Source organism: Scyliorhinus torazame, chromosome 1 (genome assembly GCF_047496885.1).
Source record: "Scyliorhinus torazame isolate Kashiwa2021f chromosome 1, sScyTor2.1, whole genome shotgun sequence".
NCBI classification, from domain to species: Eukaryota; Metazoa; Chordata; class Chondrichthyes; order Carcharhiniformes; family Scyliorhinidae; genus Scyliorhinus; species Scyliorhinus torazame.
Window position 1 is genome coordinate 8,447,398 of NC_092707.1, and position 24,407 is coordinate 8,471,804.

At 58.1% G+C, this 24,407-nt stretch overlaps 1 protein-coding gene across 2 annotated transcripts in view; it reads left to right on the forward strand.

Moving 5' to 3' along the window:
• adgrd1 (adhesion G protein-coupled receptor D1) overlaps positions 1-24,407 on the forward strand; it is an 850,441-nt gene that overhangs the window by 477,740 nt on the left and 348,294 nt on the right. For both annotated transcript variants that reach the window (XM_072517886.1, XM_072517956.1), the window contains one exon: positions 2,862-2,928. In XM_072517886.1, the coding sequence (XP_072373987.1) occupies positions 2,862-2,928 (67 nt within the window). The remainder of the gene's footprint in view (positions 1-2,861; positions 2,929-24,407) is intronic.

The following is a 24,407-nucleotide window of genomic DNA, read 5'->3' on the forward strand; positions in this document are numbered from 1 at the left end:
CCGCTCCTCATAGCTAATGCCCTCCATACCAGGCAACATTCTGGTGAATCTCTTCTGCACCCTCTCTAAAGCCTCCACATCCTTCTGGTAGTGTGGCGACCAGAATTGAACACTATACTCCAAGTGTGGCCTAACTAAGGTTCTATACAGCTGCAACATGACTTGCCAATTCTTATACTCAATGCCCCGGCCAATGAAGGCAAGCATGCCGTATGCCTTCTTGACTACCTTCTCCACCTGTGTTGCCCGTTTCAGTGACCTGTGGACGTGTACTCCTAGATCTCTCTGACTGTCAATACTCTTGAGGGTTCTACCATTCACTGTATATTCCCTACCTGCATGAGACCTTCCAAAATGCAATACCTCACATTTGTCCGGATTGAACTCCATCTGCCATCTCTCCGCCCAAGTCTCCAAACAATCTAAATCCTGTTGTATCCTCTGACAGTCCTCATCGCTATCTGCAATTCCACCAACCTTTGTGTCGTCTGCAAACTTACTAATCAGACCAGTTACATTTTCCTCCAAATCATTTATATATATATATTACAAACAGCAAAGGTCCCAGCACTGATCCCTGCGGAACACCACTGGTCACAGCCCTCCAATTAGAAAAGCATCCTTCCATTGCTACTCTCTGCCTTCTATGACCTAGCCAGTTCTGTATCCACCGTGCCACTCACCCCTGATCCCGTGTGACTTCACCTTTTGTACTAGTCTACCATGAGGGACCTTGTCAAAGGCCTTACTGAAGTCCATATAGACAACATTTACTGCCCTACCTGCATCAATCATCTTTGTGACCTCCTCGAAAAACTCGATCAAGTTAGTGAGACACGACCTCCCCTTCACAAAACCATGCTGCCTCTCACTAATACGTCCATTTGCTTCCAAATGGGAGTAGATCCTGTCTCGAAGAATTCTCTCCAGTAATTTCCCTACCACTGAAGTAAGGTTCACCGGCCTGTAGTTCCCTGGATTATCCTTGCTACCCCTCTTAAACAGAGGAACAACATTGGCTATTCTCCAGTCCTTCGCGACATCACCTGAAGACAGTGAGGATCCAAAGATTTCTGTCAAGGCCTCAGCAATTTCCTCTCCAGCCTCCTTCAGTATTCTGGGGTAGATCCCATCAGGCCCTGGGGACTTATCTACCTTAATATTTTTTAAGACGCCCAACACCTCGTCTTTTTGGATCTCAATGTGACCCAGGCTTTCTACACACCCTTCTCCAGACTCAACATCTACCAATTCCTTCTCTTTGGTGAATACTGATGCAAAGTATTCATTTAGTACCTCGCCCATTTCCTCTGGCTCCACACATAGATTCCCTTGCCTATCCTTCAGTGGGCCAACCCTTTCCCTGGCTACCCTCTTGCTTTTTATGTACGTGTAAAAAGCCTTGGGATTTTCCTTAACCCTATTTGCCAAAGACTTTTCGTGACCCTTTCTAGCCCTCCTGACTCCTTGCTTAAGTTCCTTCCTACTTTCCTTATATTCCACACAGGCTTCGTCTGTTCCCAGTCTTTTAGCCCTGACAAATGCCTCCTTTTTCTTTTTGACGAGGCCTACAATATCTCTCGTTCCCGAAAATTGCCGTATTTATCCTTCTTCCTCACAGGAACATGCCGGTCCTGAATTCCTTTCAACTGACACTTGAAAGCCTCCCACATGTCAGATGTTGATTTGCCGTCAAACATCCGCCCCCAATCTAGGTTCTTCAGTTCCCACCTAATATTGTTACAATTAGCCTTCCTCCAATTTAACACATTCATCCTAGGACCACTCTTATCCTTGTCCACCAGCACTTTAAAACTTACTGAATTGTGGTCACTGTTCCCGAAATGCTCCCCTACTGAAACTTCTACCACCTGGCCGGGCTCATTCCCCAATACCAGGTCTAGTACTGCCCCTTCCCTAGTTGGACTGTCTACATATTGTTTTAAGCAGCCCTCCCGGATGCTCCTTACAAACTCCGCCCCGTCTAAGCCCCTGGCACTAAGTGAGTCTCAGTCAATATTGGGGAAGTTGAAGTCTCCCATCACCACAACCCTGTTGTTTTTACTCTTTTCCAAAATCTGTCTACCTATCTGCTCCTCTATCTCCCGCTGGCTGTTGGGAGGCCTGTAGTAAACCCCCAACATTGTGACTGCACCCTTCTTATTCCTGATCTCTACCCATATAGCCTCACTGCCCTCTGAGGTGTCCTCCCGCAGTATAGCTGTGATATTCTCCCTAACCCGTAGTGCAACTCCGCCACCCCTTTTACATCCCCCTCTATCCCGCCTGAAACATCTAAATCCTGGAACGTTTAGCTGCCAATCCTGCCCTTCCCTCAACCAGGTCTCTGTAATGGCAACAACATCATAGTTCCAAGTACTAATCCAAGCTCTAAGTTCATCTGCCTTACCCGTAATGCTTCTTGCATTAAAACATATGCACTTCAGGCCACCAGACCCGCTGTGTTCAGCAACTTCTCCCCGTCTGCTCTGCCTCAGAGCCCCACTGTCCCTATTCCCTAGTTCTCCCTTAACATCTCAACTGATAGCTGGTTCCCCTGACCATGCAGCCCCACCTCAGTGCTGCACTGAAGGGTTGGCATGGATCCTTCTGCACAAGTCTATGGGATGGGACTATGACGTTTTGACTCCGAGAGCAGAGTGCTACCCGATTGGCCCTGGGTGACAGCTTCAGTGTGTGCTGATGGGAACGCCAGTGGTTTGCTAGACACTTATTTTGTTAAGAAGTGCTGCTGAAATGGCCTCAATGTTTCACAGACAAATGAGGATGTCAGACTGTCAGTGTTGTTGGTTTGATTAACAGCGGAAAGTGTGTTGCTATTTACCTGTCTCTGTTTCTAGGCTCCCCTTTGGTGATTTGCATCGTTTCTGTTACCTCCGCTTTCGATAGCTACGGCAACGCAGACAAGTGAGTATTATTGGAGTCCGTCGATCGGATCTCTCACTGTTTCATTCGGCTTTCGGTGTACGAAAACCGTGGGCGGGATTCTCCCAGCCCTGGTCCGGGCCGGCGAATCCCCGCCACCGGCTCCAGTCGCGGGCCGCCCTACGCGGCCGGCTCGCCGATTCTCCCGCCCAGATGGGCCGAGCGGCCGTGAAAAAAAAAAACGGGGACCACCGGCGCCGTCCACACCTGCTCGCAGCCAGCGGGAACTCTGTGTGCAAGGGTCGGGTGGCGGCCTGTGGGGGTGGCGGGGGGGGGGGGGGGGGCCTCTGACCCCGACCCCGGTGTGGGGTGGCTCCGATGCGGCCTGGCCCGCGATCAGGGCCCACCGATCGGTGGGCCGGCCTCTCTGTCCCCCGGCCTCTTTTCCTACGCGCCGGCCCCTGTATTCCTGCGCCATGTTGCTTCGGGGCTGGCGTGTTGATGGAGGCCACCCCGCATGTGCGTGTTGACGGAGGCCACCCCGCATGTGCGTGTTGACGGAGGCCACCCCGCATGTGCGTGTTGACGGAGGCCACCCCGCATGTGCGCGTTGGCGCCGGTGCGACTGCGCATGCACGGATCCCGCGGCGCACAGTTCGCGCTGGGACCGGCAGCTGGAGCGGCGCGAACCACTCCAGCGCTGTGCTGGCCCCCTGTAGGGGCCAGAATTACTCCTGGCAGCGGCCCGTTCCCGCCGTTTACGACAGCGTGGACACTCTGCCGCGGGATGGGAGAATCCCGCCCCTTTTAAAAAATTAATTTAGGGGAAAGTGGGGGCGAACTGCCTTCTTGACCCGCTGCAGTCCTTGAACAGTAGGTTCACCCTCTGTGCTGTTAGGGAGGGAGTTCCAGGCTGTTGCCCCAGTGACAGTGAAGGAAAGGCCGATATATTTCCCAGTCAGGGTGGTGACTAACTTGGAGGGGAACCTCCAGGTGATGGGATTCCCAGGAATCTACTTCTCGTCCTTCTAGATGGCAGTGGTCATGGTTTTGGAAGGTGTTGTCGAAGGAACCTTGGTGAGTTACTGCAGTGCATCTTGTCGATGGTACAAATGGTTGCCATTGTGTGTCGGTGGTGGAGGGATTGAATGTTTGTGGAATGAGGAGCAATCAAGCGGGGCTGCTTTGGCCTGGATGGTGTCGAGCTGCTTGAGTGTTGGAGCTGCACTCATCCAGGCAAGTGGGGAGTATTCCATCACACTCCTGACTTGTGCCTTGTGGATGGTGGACAGGCTTTGGGGGGGTCAGGAGGTAATAGGATTCCTAGCCTTTGACCTGGTAGTCACAGTATTAATGTGACTGAGTCCAGCTGAGTTTCTGATCAGTGGTAACCTCCAGGATGTTGACTGTGGGGGATTCAGCGATGGTATTGTCATTGAATGTCAAGGGGCAGTGGTTAGGTTCTCTCTTGTAGGAGATGGTCATTGCCGGGCACTTGTGTAGCGTGAATGCAACTTGTCACTTGTCGGCCCGAGCCTGGATATTGTCCAGGTCTTGCTGTATTTGGACATGGACTGCTTCATTATCTGAGGAATAGCGAATGGTGCTGAACATTGTGCAGTCATCCGCAAACATCCCCACTTCTGACCTTATGATGGAAGGGAGGTCACTGATGAAGCAGCTGAAGATGTTTGGGCCGAGGACACCACCCTGAGGAACTCCTGCAGTGACGTCCTGGAGCTGAGATGATTGACCTCCAACCACCACAACCATCTTCCTTTGTGCCGGGTCTGACTCCAACCAGCGGAGAGTTTTCTCCCCAATTCATTGACTCCAGTTTAGCTCGGGCTCCTTGATGCCACACTCGGTCAAATCAGCCTTGATGTCGAGGACAGTCACTCTCGCCTCACCTCTGGCATTCAGCTCTTTTGTCCATGTTTGAGCCAAGGCTGTAATGAGGTCAGGAGCTGAGTGACCCTGGCGGGACCCAAACTGAGTGTCCGTGAGCAGGTTATTGCTGAGTAAGTGCCGCTTGATAGCACTGTTGATGACTCCTTCCATCACTTTGCTGATGATGGAGAGTAGACTGATAGGGCGGTAATTGGCTGGGTTGGATTTGTTCTGTTTCTTGTGTACAGGACACACCTGGGCAACTTTCCACATTGCTGAGTAGATGCCAGTGTTGTAGCTGTACTGGAACAGCTTGGCTCGGGGTGCGGCAAGTTCTGGAGCACAAGTCTTCAGTACCATTGCTGGGATATTGTCAGGGCCCAGAGCCTTTACAGTTTCCAGTGCCTTCAGCCGTTTCTTGATATCATGTGGAGTGAATCGTATTGGCTGAAGACTGACATCTGTGATGCTGGGGACCTCCGGAGGAGACCGAGATGGATCATAGAATCACAGAATTTACCGTGCAGAAGGAGGCCATTCAGCCCATCGAGTCTGCACCGGCTCTTGGAAGCAGCATCCTACTTAAGCCCACGCCTCCATCCTGTCCCCGTAACCCAGTAACCCCAACTCCCCTTTTGGACACTAAGGGCAATTTATCACGGCCAACCCACCTAACCTGCACATCTTTGGACTGTGGGAGGGAACCGGAGCACCCGGAGGAAACCCACGCACACACGGGGAGAAAGTGCAGACTCCGCACACAGGGTCACCCTAGGCCGGAATTGAACCCCGGACCCTGAAGCTGCGAGGCAGCAGTGCTAACCACTGTGCCACCGTGCTGCCCCCTTCTGTGGCTCAACACTTTTATGTTGACTCTACACAAATGTGTGCTGCAGAATTCTAACGTGACACCTCATGGTCTACGGCAACTCTCACTCCTAAAAAGGTGACTTTGATGGGTCATTCTAAAGAATTAAAAACGCTCTGTTGTTCCTGCCAGAACCTATTCACTTTCCCCTTTGGCAATGTTATTTTGGTAAATTCCATTGAACTTGTTGCCAGCAACTGAATCTGATACCTTATCCCTGTTTCCTGGAGGTTTGTTTACCATCTACCTGGTGGAAAATATTTCCACTTTAGTTTAAGTTTGGACAGTACAATTAGTCACTTGGCTTTTTATTATAACACAACTTGCTTTTCACTGAGAGGTATATATGGCTTCCTGATGCAGAAGAATGATTTTAATCGTACGCAATTTTTCATTGCTGCTCCAATTACTCATGTCGATTAAAAGTCCTTGATCAATTTAGCCAAATTGCCTGTCATTTTTATGCATTCAGCCCTCTTACGATTAATGATATGGGTTAACTCAGCAAGTTTTCCTGCTTCGGCACTTCTGGCTAAAGATTGTTGCGAATGCAACAAATTTACAACATCCACAGTATTTTGCTTTGATTCGAAAATCTGGCCTTGTCTTTTGCATAGATGTGCTGGGCTCCTCCATCATTGAGGATGGAGATATTTGTGGAGCCTCCTCCTCCAGTGAGTTGTTTAATAGTGTTATGGGCCAGGGTTTAGAGAACCCCAAAGTGTATCATGGAGTTCACCTGACCCACAATTTTTAATAGATTGTGGTATGGGGAGCACACGGCCCACTCTACAGGTGTGGGACAGCAGAAATGGACGAGTATTTTTTAAAACAGCAAAACAATGTTTATTCTCTGAACTCAAGTTAACCTTTCTAAAACAAACTGAACATCTCAGCAACCAGTAAATCAAATACACCCAAAGAATACAACACTAAGTAACCTGTAAGCTGTCCTTTTAACATCCAAAAGGCTTAACAAACCTTCAAACAAAAACCCATCAGGTTAAAGTCACTACTGTTATGAGTTTTAAATCACCAGAATCGATTTACAGTCCTTCGATTACAGAGAGAGACTCATACACCTTCTGGCTGTGACTGCAGCTATCCAGCTCTGAAAACGAAACTAAAACACACCCTGCAGCAGACAGCCTAAAAGGAAAGTAAAAAGCTGACAGACAGCCCAGCTCCACCCACTCTCTGACATCACCGCAGTAATAGGAGCAGCCAAACATTTCTTAAAGCGACATTCTCATGACAATAGTCCACCACCCTTCATGGCTGGATGTGGCAGGACCGCAGAGCTTAGATCTGATGCATTGGTTGTGGAATCGCTTAGCTCTGTCTATCACTGCTGCTTCTGCTGTTTGGCTCACAAGTACACAAATTACACAATATATGGTAGAACTCTTGTGAGTCCTGAAGGCAGAGAGATCTGGACGTGCATGTCCACCGATCACTGAACGTGGCAACGCATGTGGATAAGGTAGTCAAGAAGGCATATGGCATGCTGGCCTTCATCCGTCGGGGCATTGAATATAAAAATTGGCAAGTCATGTTGCAGCTGCACAGGACCTTAGTTAGGCCTCACTTGGAATATTTTGTACAGTTCTGGTCACCACACTACCTGAAGGATGTGGATGCTTTGGAGAGGGTGCAGAAGCGGTTTACTCGGATGTTGCCTGGTGTGGAGGGCATTAGCTACGAAAATGAAAAATGAAAATCGCTTATTGTCACGAGTAGGCTTCAATTAAGTTACTGTGAAAAGCCCCTAGTCGCCACATTCCGGCGCCTGTTCGGGGAGGCTGAGGGGAGGTTAGATAAACTCGGTCTGTTCTCACTGGAATGACGGAGGTTGAGAGGCGACCTGATAGAGGTCTCCAGGACTATGAGTAGCATGGACAGAGTGGATAGTCAGATGCTCTTTCCTAGGGTAGGAGAGTCCAGTACTGGGGGACATGGGTTTAAAGTGCCTGGGGAAAAGTTTAGAACAGATGTGCGAGGCAAGTTTCTTACACAGAGGGGGGTAAATATATGGAACGCGCTGCCTGGGGAGGGGGTGGGAGCAGGGGCGATAGCGGCATTTAAGGAGCATCTAGACAAATATAAGACTCGGGTGGGAATGGAAGACTCAGGACGGACTCTGTAAGTGCATACAGTTTTAGGTTAGATGGGCAGCATGACCAGTACAGGCTGGAGGGCTGAATGGCCTGTTCCTGTCCTGTATTGTTCTTTGTACTCCTGTTTTGTAGCTTCACCAGGTTGACATCTCATTTTCTGGTATGCCTGGCGCTTCTCCTGGCGCGCCCTCCTGCAGTCTTCATTGAACCAGGGTTGATCCCTGGCTTGGTGGGAATGGTAGAGAGGGGGACATGCCCGGCCTGTTTAACCAATCCAGTCCAAAACTGCTGTGCATTGAACGTCGGAACAGGAGGAGGCCAAGGTCGTGAGCCTGCCCTGCCTTTCAGTGAGATCATGGCTATCTGAATCTTAAATCCATTAATCCGCCTTGTTTCTATAGCCCTGAACACCCTGAGCTAACAGAAATCCAGCAATCTTCGTTGTGAAATTTCCAAGTGGCACCGCCCCCCCCCCCCCCAATTTTAGCAACATTTGCGGGAGATGGTTCCAAATTTCCGCTACCCATTGTGTGAAGAAATGGTTCCTGACGTCACTCCCGAACACCAGGTTACCATCCCGTTTTCAGGTCTCCACCCCCACCGGGTTAAACAGTTTCCATCTATCCAAACACCTCGGTCATGTTACCTCTCTCTCGATCCACTATACCCACCACTCCCTCAGAAACATGCATGGTTTGTCATGATGTTTATTTGAGAAATCATGGGCGAAATTCTCCGTTATCGGCGCAAAAAACGGCGCAAATCCGACTTGCGTCACGTCGGAAAAATGGGTCGAAAGTCTCCGACCCGAAATGGGCTAGCAGCGACGTAACGGGATCCGCGCTTGCGCAGTGGTTCACGCCGTGCAGCGTCATACGCGCCGCACGGCGTGACGGCTCATAAGGCCGCGCTGCTCCCCGCCCCACCCGACCGGAGCACCCGGCCGCAACACCCGACTGGATGGCTGGCCGTCGCTCAGCCCCGAGGTTCGAGTCACGCGATGTGGAGGCGCTCCTGGACGCGGTGGAGCAGAGGAGGGACGCCCTGTATCCCGGGCACGGCCGCAGAGTTGCCCCACGCCACAGCCGGTGTCTGTGGAGGGAGGTGGCAGAGGCCGTCACCGCTGTGGCCCTGACACCACGGACAGGCACCCAGTGCCACAAGAAGGTGAACAACCTCGTCAGAGCAGGCAGGGTGAGCCTCCCCATATCCCCCCTCCCCCATATCCCCCCTCCCCCATATCCCCCCTCCCCCATATCCCCCCTCCCCATACCCCCCTCCCCCATATCCCCCCTTCCCCATATCCCCCCTCCCCCATATCCCCCCTCCCCCATATCCCCCCCTCCCCCATATCCCCCCCTCCCCCATATCCCCCCCTCCCCCATATCCCCCCTCCCCCATATCCCCCCTCCCCCATATCCCCCCTCCCCCATATCCCCCCTCCCCCATATCCCCCCTCCCCCATATCCCCCCTCCCCCATATCCCCCATATCCCCCATATCCCCCCTCCCCATATCCCCCCTCCCCCATAACCCCCATATCCCCCCTCCCCCATATCCCCCCTCCCCATATCCCCCCTCCCCCATAACCCCCATATCCCCCCTCCCCCATATCCCCCCTCCCCCATATCCCCAAGTGAATCCAGCCCTAACCTTAACCTCTGCAATGCACGCGCAACCGATGGCGTGCATTCATATACCTGCCTAACACTGTTGCCTTTTACCCCTGCCACCACCCCCCCCCCTCCCACAGGAGAAACGCGCACACAACATTAGGGAGCATGTGAGGACTGGAGGAGGCCCCGCTGATGAGAGGCCACTGACCGTACACGAGGAAAGGGCCCTGGAACTGGCTGGCGGGCCTGACGACCGGGAGGTTGCTGATGCAGAGGTCGGGGGCGTACTAGCAAGTGAGCCACCGACAGCCCGTCCCCATATCCCCCCTCCCCTATATCCCCCTCCCCCGTATCACCTGATCACTGCCTGCGTGTCTAAACATGCATGCTTCATTGTGTATCGCAGGACCAAACGTCCAGGCACCCATCCCCGCAGATGCACACCGCCCGCAGGATGCCCCTCCGAGACCACGGGAGACGGAGAGACCCGCACCCTCCAGCATGCGACGCCCGCAGGATGCCCCTCGCACACCACGGGAGACGGAGAGACCTGGAGCAACAGGGAGACGACACCCCCGTCACGTGCGGGAGTGACCACCCAGCGACGAGGGGGGCAGCCACAGGCCCCCGTCACATCCGAGCCAGGACACCACTACCCAGGACACTACTACCCAGGACACCACTACCCAGGACACCACTACCCAGGACACCACTACCCAGGACACCACTACCCAGGACACCACTACCCAGGACACCACTACCCAGGACTCCACTACCCGGTACAGCACTGCCCAGGACACCCCTACCCGGGACAGCACTACCCAGGAAGACGAAATACCGGACAGTGACTCAGAGTGGATGGGTGGCGACGAACCCCCACCCCAAAGTGCCATGGACTCAGAGTGGGACAAAGAGCACGACACAACGCCACTGCTGTCACCAACACCCTCCACCATCGCAGAAACACTCACCTTGGTTGGGCACTTTAGTGATGAGGCGTCTGCTACACTCACTGGTGCGCACAACACAGCCGTCCCGGTACAGCAGGTGGAGGTAGGAGCAGCAGAGGGGCCGGGCGGTCGAAGGGCAGCCCAGCCCAAGCGAACATCTGCCGCCCAGATGGATCCCGGGTTCCTGCAGTTACCACACCCACACATAGATCCGATGCAACCACCGACCCGGAGACGAGCGAAGAGGGTGACGGGCGGCTTGCGGCGGCTGCAGTCGCAGGTGGCGGAGTCGACCCGCGTCCAGGAGCTGGAAGTGGTGCCGGTCATACGTGCCACCCAGGCCGACACCGCACGGGTGGCGTCTGCGGTGGAGGCAATGGGTGCGTCGGTGTCAGACATGGGGAACGGTTTGCGAGGCCTGGGGCTTTCTGTGCAGGCGGTGTCTGTGGCCCAGGACATGGCTGCCCTCTCACAGGAGGCCATGAGCCAGTGCCAGCGCCAGATGGCAGAGGCGCTCAACACCATAGCCCAGTCTCTGCAGGCCATGGCCCAGTCTCTGCAGGCCATGGCCCAGTCTCTGCAGGCCATCGCTGAGGGCATCGGCACCAGTGGCCATGTGCGAGCCGGCGTCGCACTGTCACAGACAGGGTTTGCCAACACCCTGGGCTCCATGGCTGCAAACCTACAGACCCCTGTCGATACCAGCACGGGCCTCCAGGACTGGCAGCGCCAGATGCCGGGGGGGCGTCGGATGGCCAGTCCGTTCGCATCCCCCACCCATGTAGAGGCCTGGGGGCCATCGGGCACACGAGGGAGGAGGAGGTGGTGTGGTCCGTCCCGGGTCCCCCTGTAGGGGAGGTCCGGGAACACCGCGACACCTCGGACTTCTCCCCCCCCTTCCGTCCCAGGTGCATCGGGTGGGCAACGGGCAGGACAGGTTGGCAGCTCGCCACCCCAGTCGCCCGGGCCACAGCCTGGCCCATCTAGGCCAGGACGCCCCAGGAAACGGCTGCCAAAGGGATCCAGTGTCAGAGGGCAGGAATCACAGGAGTCCACCTCCAGTTTTGCTGTACCGTCTGGGGAACCACGTAGACATAGTCAAAGGGCCCGTAAGGCCAAACAATTAGGCACTGAGTAAGTTGGCACGGGTGCAGGGCACAGATGAGTTTTAGGGGCTAGGGCACGTGCATGAACTCCTTTGGTTATTAAAGTCAATGTTACACCTACAGAAGCTGCCTTTGTGCTTTGTCCAAAGCGTGCGGGGGTGTCATGTACATTGAGCGCAAGTGTGTGTGTGAGGGGTGGTCTTACCTCAGCCCCAGCAACCAGCCCCTCAGCCGGGGATGGCGTCCCTCGTACATGCCGGGGATGGATGACCGCGACAACACGTATGAGTCGTGTGCACTGCCTGGGTAACGGGCGCAGACGTGCAGGATCATCATGCGGTGGTCGCAGACCACCTGTATGTTCATCGAATAGGTCCCCTTCCCATTAGTGAACACGGCCCTGTTATCTGCAGGTGGCCGCACGGCGATGTGCATCCCATCGATCACACCCTGGACCATGGGGAACCCGGCCACGGCAGAGAAGCCCACGGCCCGGGCATCTTGGCTGGCCCGGTCCACGGGGAAGCGGATGTAGCGGTGCGCCATGGCATATAGGGCATCTGTCACTGCCCGGATGCACCGATGCACCGATATCTGCGATATGCCGGACAGGTACCCACTCGGTGCCTGGAATGACCCCGTTGCATAAATGTTCAGGGCCACCGTAACATTGACGGACACGGGAGAGGGTGTCCCCCGCCAGTGCCATGCGGTGAAAGGTGTGCCAGCAGGTGGCAGATGTGTGCCACGGTTTCCCGCCTCATCCGGAGTCTCCTCCTGCATTCCCGGTCCGTGAGGTCCAGGTATGACTGCCGGGGCCGGTACACACGGGGCGCCCTCGGGTGCCTCCGTTGCCGTGGGGCCGCGAGGTCCTCCTCCCCCTCCTCGTCCTGTCGGTCAGGTGTCCCTCCAGCCTGGGCGGCTGCCGCCTGTCCCTCTGCGGCAGCCTGCGCCGCCTCTCTGGCACGCTCCTCCTCCTCCTCATCCAGGGCAACATAGACATGAGCGGCTGCCATCACGGCGGCCAACATCGCTGGATGATCTGAAAACATGACGGCCTGGTGGAGGGGGAGGGGAACGACGACATGTCATAGTTGCCCATATCCCCTCCTCCCCCCAGCCAGGTGGCATGGACCGCATTGATCCAACTGTTGGAGACTGGCACCTGGCCAGGTGGACCAACTCACTTGCCCTCGCATCCCCCTCCCCGGCACGGACCCCCCCAATCTCCTCCCCGGCACGGACCCCCCCATCCCCCTCCCCGGCACGGACCCCCATCCCCCTCCCCGGCACGGAACCCCCCATCCCCCTCCCCGGCACGGACCCCCCCATCCCCCTCCCCGGCACGGACACCCCCCATCTCCCTCCCCGGCACGGACACCCCCAACCTCCTCCCCGGCACGGATCCCCCATCCTCCTCCCCGGCACGGACCCCCCCAACCTCCTCCCCGTCACGGACACCCCCCATCCTCCTCCCCGGCACGGACGCCCCAACCTCCTCCCCGGCACGGACACCCCCCATCCCCCTCCGCGGCACGGACCCCCCCAACCTCCTCCATGGCACGGACCACATCCCCCTCACTGGCACGGACCCCCCATCCCCCTCCCCGGCACGGACCCACCCATCCCCCTCCCCGGCACGGACCCCCATCCCCCTCCCCGGCACGGAACCCCCCATCCCCCTCCCCGGCACGGACCCCCCCATCCCCCTCCCCGGCACGGACACCCCCCATCTCCCTCCCCGGCACGGACACCCCCAACCTCCTCCCCGGCACGGATCCCCCATCCTCCTCCCCGGCACGGACCCCCCCAACCTCCTCCCCGTCACGGACACCCCCCATCCTCCTCCCCGGCACGGACGCCCCAACCTCCTCCCCGGCACGGACACCCCCCATCCCCCTCCGCGGCACGGACCCCCCCAACCTCCTCCATGGCACGGACCACATCCCCCTCCCTGGCACGGACCCCCCATCCCCCTCCCCGGCACGGACCCCCCCCCAACCTCCTCCCCGGCATGGACCCCAATCTCCTCCCCGGCACAGACCCCCCATCCCCCTCCCCGGGCCGGACCCCCCAAACTCCTCCCCGGCACGGACACCCCATCCCCCTCCCCGGGCCGGACCCCCCAAACTCCTCCCCGGCACGGACACCCCATCCTCCTCCCCGGCACGGACCCCCCCATCCCCCTACCCAGCACAGAACCCCCAACTCCTCCCCGGCACGGACCCCCCCCATCCCCCTCCCCGGCACGGACCCCCCCAACCTCCTCCCCGGCACGGACCCCCCATCCTCCTCCCCGGCACGGACCCCCCAACCTCCTCCCCGGCACGGACACCCCCCATCCCCCTCCCCGGCAATGACCCCCCCCCATCCCCCTACCCGGCACGGACCCCCCCACCCTTCTCCCCGGACCGGACCCCCCCCATCCTCCTCCCCGGCACGGACCCCCCCATCCCCCACCCCGGCGCGGATCCCCCCACCCTCCTCCCCGGCACGGACTCCCCATCCCCCTCCCCGGCACGGACCCCCCCAACCTCCTCCCCGGCACGGACTCCCCATCCTCCTCCCTGCACGGACCCCCCCCCAACCTCCTCCCTGGCACGGACCCCCCCAACCTCCTCCCCGGCACGGACCCCCCCCCATCCCCCACCCCGGCATGGACCCCCCCAACCTCCTCCCCGGCACTGACCCCATCCCCCTCCCCGGCACGGACCCCCCATCCCCCTCCCCGGCACGGACCCCCCCAACCTCCTCCCCGGCACGGACCCCAACCTCCTTCCCGGCACAGACCCCCCATCCCGGCACGGACCCCCCCAACCTCCTCCCCGGCACGGACCCCCCATCCCCCTCCCCGGCCCGGATCCCCCATCCTCCTCCCCGGCACGGACCCCCCATCCTCCTCCCCGGCACGGACCCACCATCCCCCTCCCCGGCACGGACCCCCCCCAACCTCCTCCCCGGCGCAGACCCCCCCAACATCCTCCCCGGCACGGACCCCAACCTCCTCCCCGGCACGGACCCCCCATCCCCCTCCCCGGCACGGACCCCCCCAACCTCCTCCCCGGCACGGACCCCAACCTCCTCCTTGGCACGGACCCCCCATCCCCCTCCCAGGCACGGACCCCCCATCCCCCGCCCCGGCACGGACCCCCCCCCAACCTCCTCCCCGGCACGGACCCCCCATCCTCCTCCCCGGCACGGACCCACCATCCCCCTCCCCGGCATGGACCCCCCCAACCTCCTCCCCGGCACGGACCCCAACCTCCTCCCCGGCACGGACCCCCCATCCCCCTCCCCGGCACGGACCCCCCCAACCTCCTCCCCGGCACGGACCCCAACCTCCTCCCCGGCACGGACCCCCCATCCCCCTCCCCAGCACGGACCCCCCCAACCTCCTCCCCGGCACGGACCCCCCATCCTCCTCCCCGGCACGGACCCCCCATCCTCCTCCCCGGCACGGACCCCCCCAACCTCCTCCCCGTCACGGACACCCCCCATCCTCCTCCCCGGCACGGACCCCCCATCCCCCTCCCCGGCACAGACCCCCCTCCCGGCACTCCCCCGGAGTCCAGCCTACTCTAACCACCCCCCGGCCGCACACACACACACACAACCCGAGACACACCTCTCCCCACACATTCAGACTGCGGCCACACCATCGCCTGTCCAGCGGCCAACCCCCCAGGCCGTCACTCACCTCCACGCTGGTCGGCGTGAACCTGGAGCACCGGGTCACGCAGATGAAAAGGAGGTTTGATTTACGTCGACGTGAACGGTCATCACGTCGACGGGACTTCGGCCCATCCGGAAGGGAGAATATCGGCAGGCCCAAAATCGGCTGCCTTGCGCAGACCCGTGACATTCTCCGACGGCAGCGGCGCCATTAACGCCCCGCCGACTTTTCTCCCTTCGGAGACTTCGGCAACCGGCGGGGGCGGGATTCACGGCGGCCAACGGCCATTCTCCGACCCGGCGGGGTGTCGGAGAGTGACGCCCCATGTCTTCAATCACAGTTCTTCGAATGAAAGGACTTGACAATGCCTCTGTTTCCCCCCTTTCCGTTCATCTTTACTTCCTATTTAGTATCAAATCCAGTTCCATCACTTTTTGATCCTTTAGAAGGTTTCTGGAAGGTTTCCATGAGCTATTCTGGTGTCAAAAGGGGACAGGCCAGAAGGTGGCATTAAGGCCACTCAGATCAGGCATGGTCTTATTGAATGGAGGAGCAGGCTCGAGGGGCCGAATGGCTCCTACTTTTATGGTCTTTTGATCTCAGACATTCCCACCCATTTGAGTTCTGATTTATCTTGTGAACAGGATTTCCCAGTGATTAAGCCAGACTTTGGCATGCTGAGGGGTTTTACTGTAAATCACCGCCTTCATCCTCATTTGTTCAAATTAGTTCATTACAAATGAAACCAGGCAGAACTACCTACTTCCTTCTCTGACTAATTATCCGATTTTCCTATGTTTAGGTTTTGCTGTTTCAGGTAATCTCGAGGGGAGGATGTGAGATTTACATTCCTCTGACAGAAAAGGGACTCTTTAATCCTCTGAAGAAAGTTGAATAATTAGACAAAAATTATTGCATTTTGGGACAGGGTGAAAGATATAAATAATCAAGCCCCATACAGCTAATTAACGTGTCAGTTATTATCGTGTCTACAAAGAGGCGACGTGACTATCTGTTAGAAAATACCAAAAATAATTGTCGGTAAAATTACTAAAACTCTGTACGGCATTTCTCCAGTCTGTTAAGAATGGAATCCAACTTGTTGTGTTGGTCTTGAGGACAGGTTGACTGGAGGGTCTACTTGTGGAGGATATAGCTGGGAGGGATATACATGCAGAGGATTGACGTGCGAGGATCCACATGTGGGGGATCTACATGTGAAGGATCCCCAAGTTTCATGCACAGTGTAAAGAGAAGGAGGGATATCTCGTTGGATTCCCTGCACCAGTTCCTGTCCAGTGACACTGTCCAGAAAGTATGAGTGCAGATTGAGTTCAACGGTGACAGCTCGCACTGCTCAAGTCACCCGCACAGTTAAGAGAGAGATGGTTAAAATAAGGAGAGTGAGGGCTGGGTGTAGGGTGGGCTAAATTGCAAATTTCACAACTTCGACTACCATAAAACCTATGCCACAAAAATAGTCTATTTGGTACAAATGGTCCATGAGCCTTCTCTGTCCCTCGTTATCTCACCCTTTCAATATTTCCTTCTACTCCTTTGTCCATCCTAAGTTACCTAGTTTCCTCTTAAATGTAGCTATGATATTAGTTTCAATCATTTGCTGTGACAGCGAGTTCCCCATTTAAAAATAAATAAATTTAGAGTACCCAATTAATTTTTTCCAATTAAGGGGCAATTTAGCGTGGCCAATCCACCTACTCTGCACATCTTTGGGTTGTGGGGGTGAAACCCACGCAGACACGGGGAGAATGTGCAAACTCCACACGGACAGTGACCCAGAGCCGGGATTGAACCTGGGACCTCGGCGCCGTGAGGCAGCAGGGCTAACCCACTGCACCACTGTGCTGCCCTGAGTTCCCCATTCTTGACCCTCTCTGCTTCGGGAAGTTTCTCCTGAATTCCCGATTGGATTTCTTCAGCCAGAGGGTGGTGAATCTGTGGAACTCTTTGCCGCAGAAGGCTGGGGAGGCCAAATCACTGAGTGTCTTTAAGACAGAGATAGATAGGTTCTTGATCAATAAAGGGATCAGGGGTTATGGGGAGAAGGCAGGAGAATGGGGATGAGAAAATATCAGCCATGATTGAATGGCGGAGCAGACTCGATGGGCCGAGTGGCCTAATTCTGCCCCTGTGTCGTATGGTCTTAAGGACATGCATTGAGCCATTTCTGGCTCAGTTTTCTAGACCCACTGCTCGAATTAACCATGTGGTACAGTCATTAATTACAGACCGTGTTGCTTCAGAATCATTTCTAACAGAAAGCCCAAGGGAAATGACAGGGAGGTTTACAATCCTGGATAATGTGAGTGATGCAGTGGGAGCTGAGTGCCAGATCGGCAAACAGCTTTGAGAAGCTTTGCTGGCTTAGCTGCAGTTGATTTGACTTTCTCAAGTGCCATCAAAGAGCCCTCGTGTGACTGAATCTTTTAAACGTTAATAAAATCTGGAAAGAATTGGAGTGTGACAGCACGAAAGGCAGGAAACTTAGCAGAGTTCATGGAGTCGCAGGGCACAGAAAGAGACCATTGCCCCATTGCACCTGTGTGGGCTTTTTTCAAACAGCTCTCCCAATTACCCCCACGTCCCTACTCCATAGCCCTGCAAATTGCTTCTGTTTAAATATTTGTATTCAATCCTACAGGAAGCCATTGGCCTGCCCTTGCTGTCGACATGCCCCCACCCTCCCTCGGGCATGAGCCTTCTCGCTCAGAATCCCATCCTGCCCCACTTACCTGTCTCCAAATGGTCCGTCATCAAGGGCGGGATTCTCTGACCCCCCCCCCGCCGGGTCGGAGAATCGCCGGGGGGGGGGGGGGGGCGGTGTGAATCCCGCCCCGCCGCCCCGATGCTGGCTGCCGGATTCTCCGGCGCCGGTTTTTCGGTGGGGGCGGAAATCGCGTTGCGCCGTTCGGGGGCCGTTGGCAGTGCCCCCCCCCCCCCGGCAATTCTCCGGCCCGCAATGGGCCGAGTGGCCGCCCGTTTTCGTCCGGTCCCGCCGGCGTAAATCAAACCAGGTCCGTACCGTCGGGACCTGGCTCGGCGGCGGCCTGCGGAGTCCTCGGGGGGAGGGGGGGGGGGGTGCGGGGGGGGAGATGGCCCGGGGGGGGGGGGGGATATGGCCCGGGGGGGTGCCCCCCACGGTGGCCTGGCCCACGATCGGGGCCCGATCCACGGGCGGGCGTGCGCCGTGGGGGCACTCTTTCCCTCCGCGCCGGCTGCTGTCAACCTCCGGCATGGCCGAAGAACCCCCCGCGCCTGCGCTGGGATGACGCCTGCACACGCTGGAGCTCCCGCGCATGCGGCAGCTCGCGCCGGCCAGCGGAGGCCCTTCTGCGCGGCTGGCACGGCGCCAACCCCGCTGGCGCCGCCTAGTCCCTGAATGTGCGGAGGATTCCGCATCTTCGGGGCGGCGCCGTGCCGGAGTGGTTCACGCCGCTCCTCGGCGCCGGTACGCCCCGCCGGGTAGGGGAGAATCCTGCCCCAATTTTCTAGCCAGGCCCTTGTGCAACACTGGCTGTAGCTGCTGTTCCTGCTGGCACGGGCTGGTACAGAAAGCTGTTGGCCTCTCATTGGCTGGCAGCTCTCAAGGGTGGGAATTTTGCCCTAGTGGGACCTTAATTCCGGGCGAGGCCTGTCCAAGTAACTGCCTGATTGCCTCAGAATAGGGTCAGACCCCCCCCTCCCCCCCCCCCCGCCCACGGACAGGTGACTGAGAGCTCCTGCCAGATCCCCCCCCCCCCGCCCATGGACAGGTGACTGAGAGCTCCTGCGAGACCCCCCCTCCCCCCCGCCCATGGACAGGTGACTGAGAGCTCCTGCCAGACCCCCCCCACTCCCCCCCCCCCGCCCATGGACACGTGACTGAGAGCTCCTGCCAGATCCCCCCCCCTCCCCCCCCCCGCCCATGGACAGGTGACTGAGAGCTCCTGCCAGAGCCCCCCTCCCCCCCCGCACATGGACAGGTGACTGAGAGCTCCTGCCAGACCCCCCCCACTCCCCCCCGCCCATGGACAGGTGACGGAGAGCTCCTGCCAGATCCCCCCCCCCCCGCCCATGGACAGGTGACGGAGAGTTCCTGCCAGACCCCCCCTCCCCCGACGCCCATGGACAGGTGACGGAGAGTTCCTGCCAGACCCCCCCTCCCCTGACGCCCATGGACAGGTGACTGAGAGTTCCTGCGAGACCCCCCCTCCCCCCCGCCCATGGACAGGTGACGGAGAGCTCCTGCCAGACCCCCCCTCCCCCCCGCCCATGGACAGGTGACGGAGAGTTCCTGCCAGACCCCTAACCGGGAAGCACGACCCCTCTTGGCGACACAAACTCTCACCCATTGTGAAGCCACAATAGCAGAATAACAAGCATTGTCGCAGAAAAATGTCATCAGAACGTTTCAATCTCTTCCAATCTCTTAAATCTGTTATGGACAAAGAAATGGACAAGTTGCAAAAACAGGTTTTGGATTGGGGGAGAGCGGATTTTAGTGAAAGAAGTCAGGATCTGGCCAAGGTGGACTGGTTTAGCACAGTGGGCTAGGAAAGGGGGAGGGTCCAGGCCCAACATGTTCCCTCTTGGGTAATTGGAAGGAGTAACAAGCCCAGAGAACCATGGATGGCTGGAGACGGTCAGGAGATGATGAGAAGGGAAAGAGAGGCTTTTAACAAGTGCAAGGGGAGCAGGTCTGCAGGGGCATTAGTGGAATATGGAATATGAGAAAGCTCTGGCTGGTAAAAGTAGGGAAAATCCCCAAGATATTGTACCATTTTGAATTCCTCTCTGGCCAGGAGAGAGCTGCCAGAGGACAGCTAATGTGGTCCCACTATTTAGGCAAGGCTGTGGAGACAAGCCAGGGAATTACGGATTTGCGGATGACACAAAGATTGTCCGGCTGGTTAGCAGTGAGGTTGAGCATCTTGGGTTACAGGAAGATACAAACAGGATGGCCAAATGGGCAGATAAGTGATAGATGGAATTTAACCCTGAAGAGGGTGAGGTGTTACACTTTGGAAGGAGTAATTTAACAAGGAAGAATTCAATGAATGGCTCCACACTGGGACGTTCCGAGGAGCACCGATCTCTGAAGGCAGAAGGTTAATAGGGTGTTAAAAAAGGCATATAGGACACTTGCCTTTATCAATCGTGGCATAGATTACAAAAGCAGGGAGGTCGTATTGCAGTTGTATAGAACCTTGGTGAGGCCACAGCTTGAGTGCTGAGGGAGTGCCACATTGTTGGAGGGGGCGGTCCTGTGGGTGAGACATTAAAAGATTCCATGTCACTGCTTCAAAGAAGAAGAGGGGCATTGTCCCCACCGTTCTGACCAATATAAGGCTTTTCACAGTAACTTCATTGCAGTGTCAATGTGAGCCTACTTGTGACAAGAATGATTATTGTTATTTTTATTATTGAATCTTCATCCAACATCAGTAAAAACAGATTATCTGGTCACAATCACGATGCCATTTGTGGGATCTTTCTGTGCTCAAGTTGGATGCTGTGTGTCCTGAACGACAAGAGCGGCTACACTTCAAAAACATACTTCAGTTGCTGTAAAGCACTTTGGGAGGTGCTGAGGTTGGGGAAGGCGCTACGTAAATGCACGTTATTTCTTCCATTGTCAAAAGGGGACAGCGACCTGAACAATCCACAATTTTACAGAGCCAGCAGCAACCCGCTGTGATACTGAGAGGATAGCTGTGGTCAATGTCCCACATGGATAATGGGAGCGATTCAACGACCACATTAGGGCGGGAGTGTATCAGGGTGAATAGCGGGAGAGGGCAAAATCGAGACTTGTGCCTGGCGTGAACCGTTTTGAGATTCACCCGGCCCGGTGGCGAGTTCCGGATCCCAACCCATTCCCGACGGCGAGTTCCGGATCCCAACCCATTCCCGATATCGAGTTCCGGATCCCGGCCCATTCCCGATATTGAGTTCCGGATCCCGGCCCATTCCCAATGTCGAGCTCCGGATCCCAGCCCATTCCCGGTGGCAAGTTCCGGATCCCGGCCCATTCCCGGTGGCGAGTTCCGGATCCCGGCCCATTCCCGATGTCGAGCTCCGGATCCCGGCCCATTCCCGATGCGAATTCCGGATCCCGGCCCATTCCCGATGCGAGTTCCGGATCCCGGCCCATTCCCGGTGGTGAGTTCCGGATCTCGGCCCATTCCCGATGCGAGTTCCGGACCTCGGCCCATTCCCGATGCGAGTTCCGGATCCCGGCCCATTCCCGGTGGCGAGTTCCGGATCTCGGCCCATTCCCGATGCGAGTTCCGGATCTCGGCCCATTCCCAATGCGAGTTCCGGATCCCGGCCCATTCCCGATGGCGAATTCCGGATCCCGGCCCATTCCCGATGGCGAGTTCCGGATCCCGGTCCATTCCTGAAGGCAGGTTCTGGATCCCGGCCCATTCCCGATATCGAGTTCCGGATCCCGGCCCATTCCCGGTGGCGAGTTCCGGATCCCAGCCCATTCCCGGTGGCGAGTTCCGGATCCCAGCCTATTCCCGGTGGCGAGTTCCAGATCCCGGCCCATTCCCGGTGGTGTGTTCCGGATCCCGGCCCATTCCCGATGGCGAGTTCCGGATCTCGGCCCATTCCCGATGGCGAATTCCGGATCCCGGCCCATTCCCGATGGCGAGTTCCGGATCCCGGTCCATTCCCGATGGCGAGTTCCGGATCCCGGTCCATTCCCGATGGCGGGTTCCGGATCCCGGCCCATTCCCGATATCGAGTTCCGGATCCCGGCCCATTCCCGATATCGAGTTCCGGATCCCAGCCCATTCCCGGTGGCAAGTTCCGGATCCCAGCCTATTCCCGGTGGCGAGTTCCAGATCCCTGCCCATTCCCGGTGGTGTGTTCCGGATCCCGGCCCATTCCCGATGGTGAGTTCCGGATCTCGGCCCATTCCCGGTGGCGAGTTCCGGATCCCGGCCCATTCCGATGGCGAGTTCCGGATCTCGGCCCATTCCCGGTGGCGAGTTCCGGATCTCGGCCCATTCCCGGTGGCGAGTTCCGGATCTCGGCCCATTCCAGGTGGCGAGTTCCGGATCTCGGCCCATTCCCGGTGGCGAGTTCCAGATCCCGGCCCAATCCCGATGGCGAGTTCCGGATCCCAGCCCATTCCAATGGCGAGTTCCGGATCCCAGCCCATTCCGATGGCGAGTTCCGGATCTCGGCCCATTCCCGGTGGTGAGTTCCGGATCTCGGCTCATTCCCGGTGGCGAGCTCCGGATCCCGGCCCATTCCCGATATCGAGTTCCGGATCCCGGCCCATTCCCGATATCAAGTTCCGGATCCCGGCCCATTCCCGGTGGCGCGCTCCGGATCCCGGCCCATTCCCGATGACGAGTTCTGGATCTCGGCCCATTCCCGGTGGCGAGTTCCGGATCACGGGCCATTCCCGATGGCGAGTTCCGGATCCCGACCCATTCCCGGTGGCAAGCTTCGGATCCCGGCCCATTCCCGATGGCGAGTTCCGGATCCTGGCCCATTCCTGGTGGCGAGTTTCGGATCTCGGCCCATTCCCGGTGGCGAGTTCCGGATCTCGGCCCATTCCCGATGCAGAGTTCCGGATCCCGGCCCATTCCCGATATCGAGTTCCGGATCCCGGCTCATTCCCGGTGGCGAGCTCCGGATCCCGGCCCATTCCCGGTGGCGAGTTCCGGATCCCGGCCCATTCCCGGTGGCGTGTTCCGGATGCCGGCTCATTCCCGGTGGCGAGCTCCGGATCCCGGCCCATTCCCGGTGGCGAGTTCCGGATCCCGGTCCATTCCCGGTGGCGAGTTCCGGATCCCGGCCCATTCCCGATGCGAGTTCCGGATCCCGGCCCATTCCCGGTGGCGAGCTCCGGATCCCGGCCCATTCCCGATGACGAGTTCCGGATCCCGGTCCATTCCCGATGCGAGTTCCGGATCTCGGCCCATTCCCGGTGGCGAGCTCCGGATCCCGGCCCATTCCCGATGACGAGTTCCGGATCCCGGCCCATTCCGATGGCGAGTTCCGGATCTCGGCCCATTCCCGGTGGTGAGTTCCGGATCTCGGCCCATTCCCCGTGGTGAGTTCCGGATCTCGGCTCATTCCCGGTGGCGAGCTCCGGATCCCGGCCCATTCCCGATATCGAGTTCCGGATCGCGGCCCATTCCTGGTGGCGAGCTCCGGATTCCGGCCCATTCCCGATGACGAGTTCTGGATCTCGGCCCATTCCTGGTGGCGAGTTTCGGATCTCGGCCCATTCCCGGTGGCGAGCTCCGGATTCCGGCCCATTCCCGATGACGAGTTCTGGATCTCGGCCCATTCCCGGTGGCGAGTTCCGGATCACGGGCCATTCCCGATGGCGAGTTCCAGATCCCGGCCCATTCCCGACAGCGAGTTCCGGATCCCGGCCCATTCCTGGTGGCGAGTTTCGGATCTCGGCCCATTCCCGGTGGCGAGTTCCGGATCTCGGCCCATTCCCGATGCAGAGTTCCGGATCCCGGCCCATTCCCGATATCGAGTTCCGGATACCGGCCCATTCCCGGTGGCGAGCTCCGGATCCCGGCCCATTCCCGGTGGCGAGTTCCGGATCCCGGCCCATTCCCGGTGGTGAGTTCCGGATCCCGGCCCATTCCCGGTGCGAGTTCCGGATCCCGGCCCATTCCCGGTGGCGAGCTCCGGATCCTGGCCCATTCCCGATGACGAGGTCCGGATCCCGGTCCATTCCCGATGCGAGTTCCGGATCTCGGCCCATTCCCGGTGGCGAGTTCCGGATCCCGGCCCATTCCCGACGGCGAGTTCCGGATCCCGGCCCATTCCCGGTGGTAAGCTCCGGATCCCGGCCCATTCCCGACGGTGAGTTCCGGAACCCGGCCCATTCCTGGTGGCGAGTTCCGGATCTCGGCCCATTCCCGATGCAGAGTTCCGGATCCCGGCCCATTCCCGATATCGAGTTCCGGATCCCGGCCCATTCCCGGTGGCGAGCTCCGGATCCCGGCCCATTCCCGGTGGCGAGTTCCGGATCCCGGCCCATTCCCGGTGGCGAGCTCCGGATCCCGGCCCATTCCCGATGCGAGTTCCGGATCCCGGTCCATTCCCGATATCGAGTTCCGGATCCTGGCCCATTCCCGGTGGCGAGTTCCGGATCCCGGCCCATTCCCGATGGCGAGTTCCGGATCCCGACCCATTCCCGACGGCGAGCTCCGGATCCCGGCCCATTCCCGATGGCGAGTTACGGATCCCGGCCCATTCCCGATGGCGAGTTCCGGATCCCGGCCCATTCCCGGTGGCGTGTTCCGGATCTCGGCCCA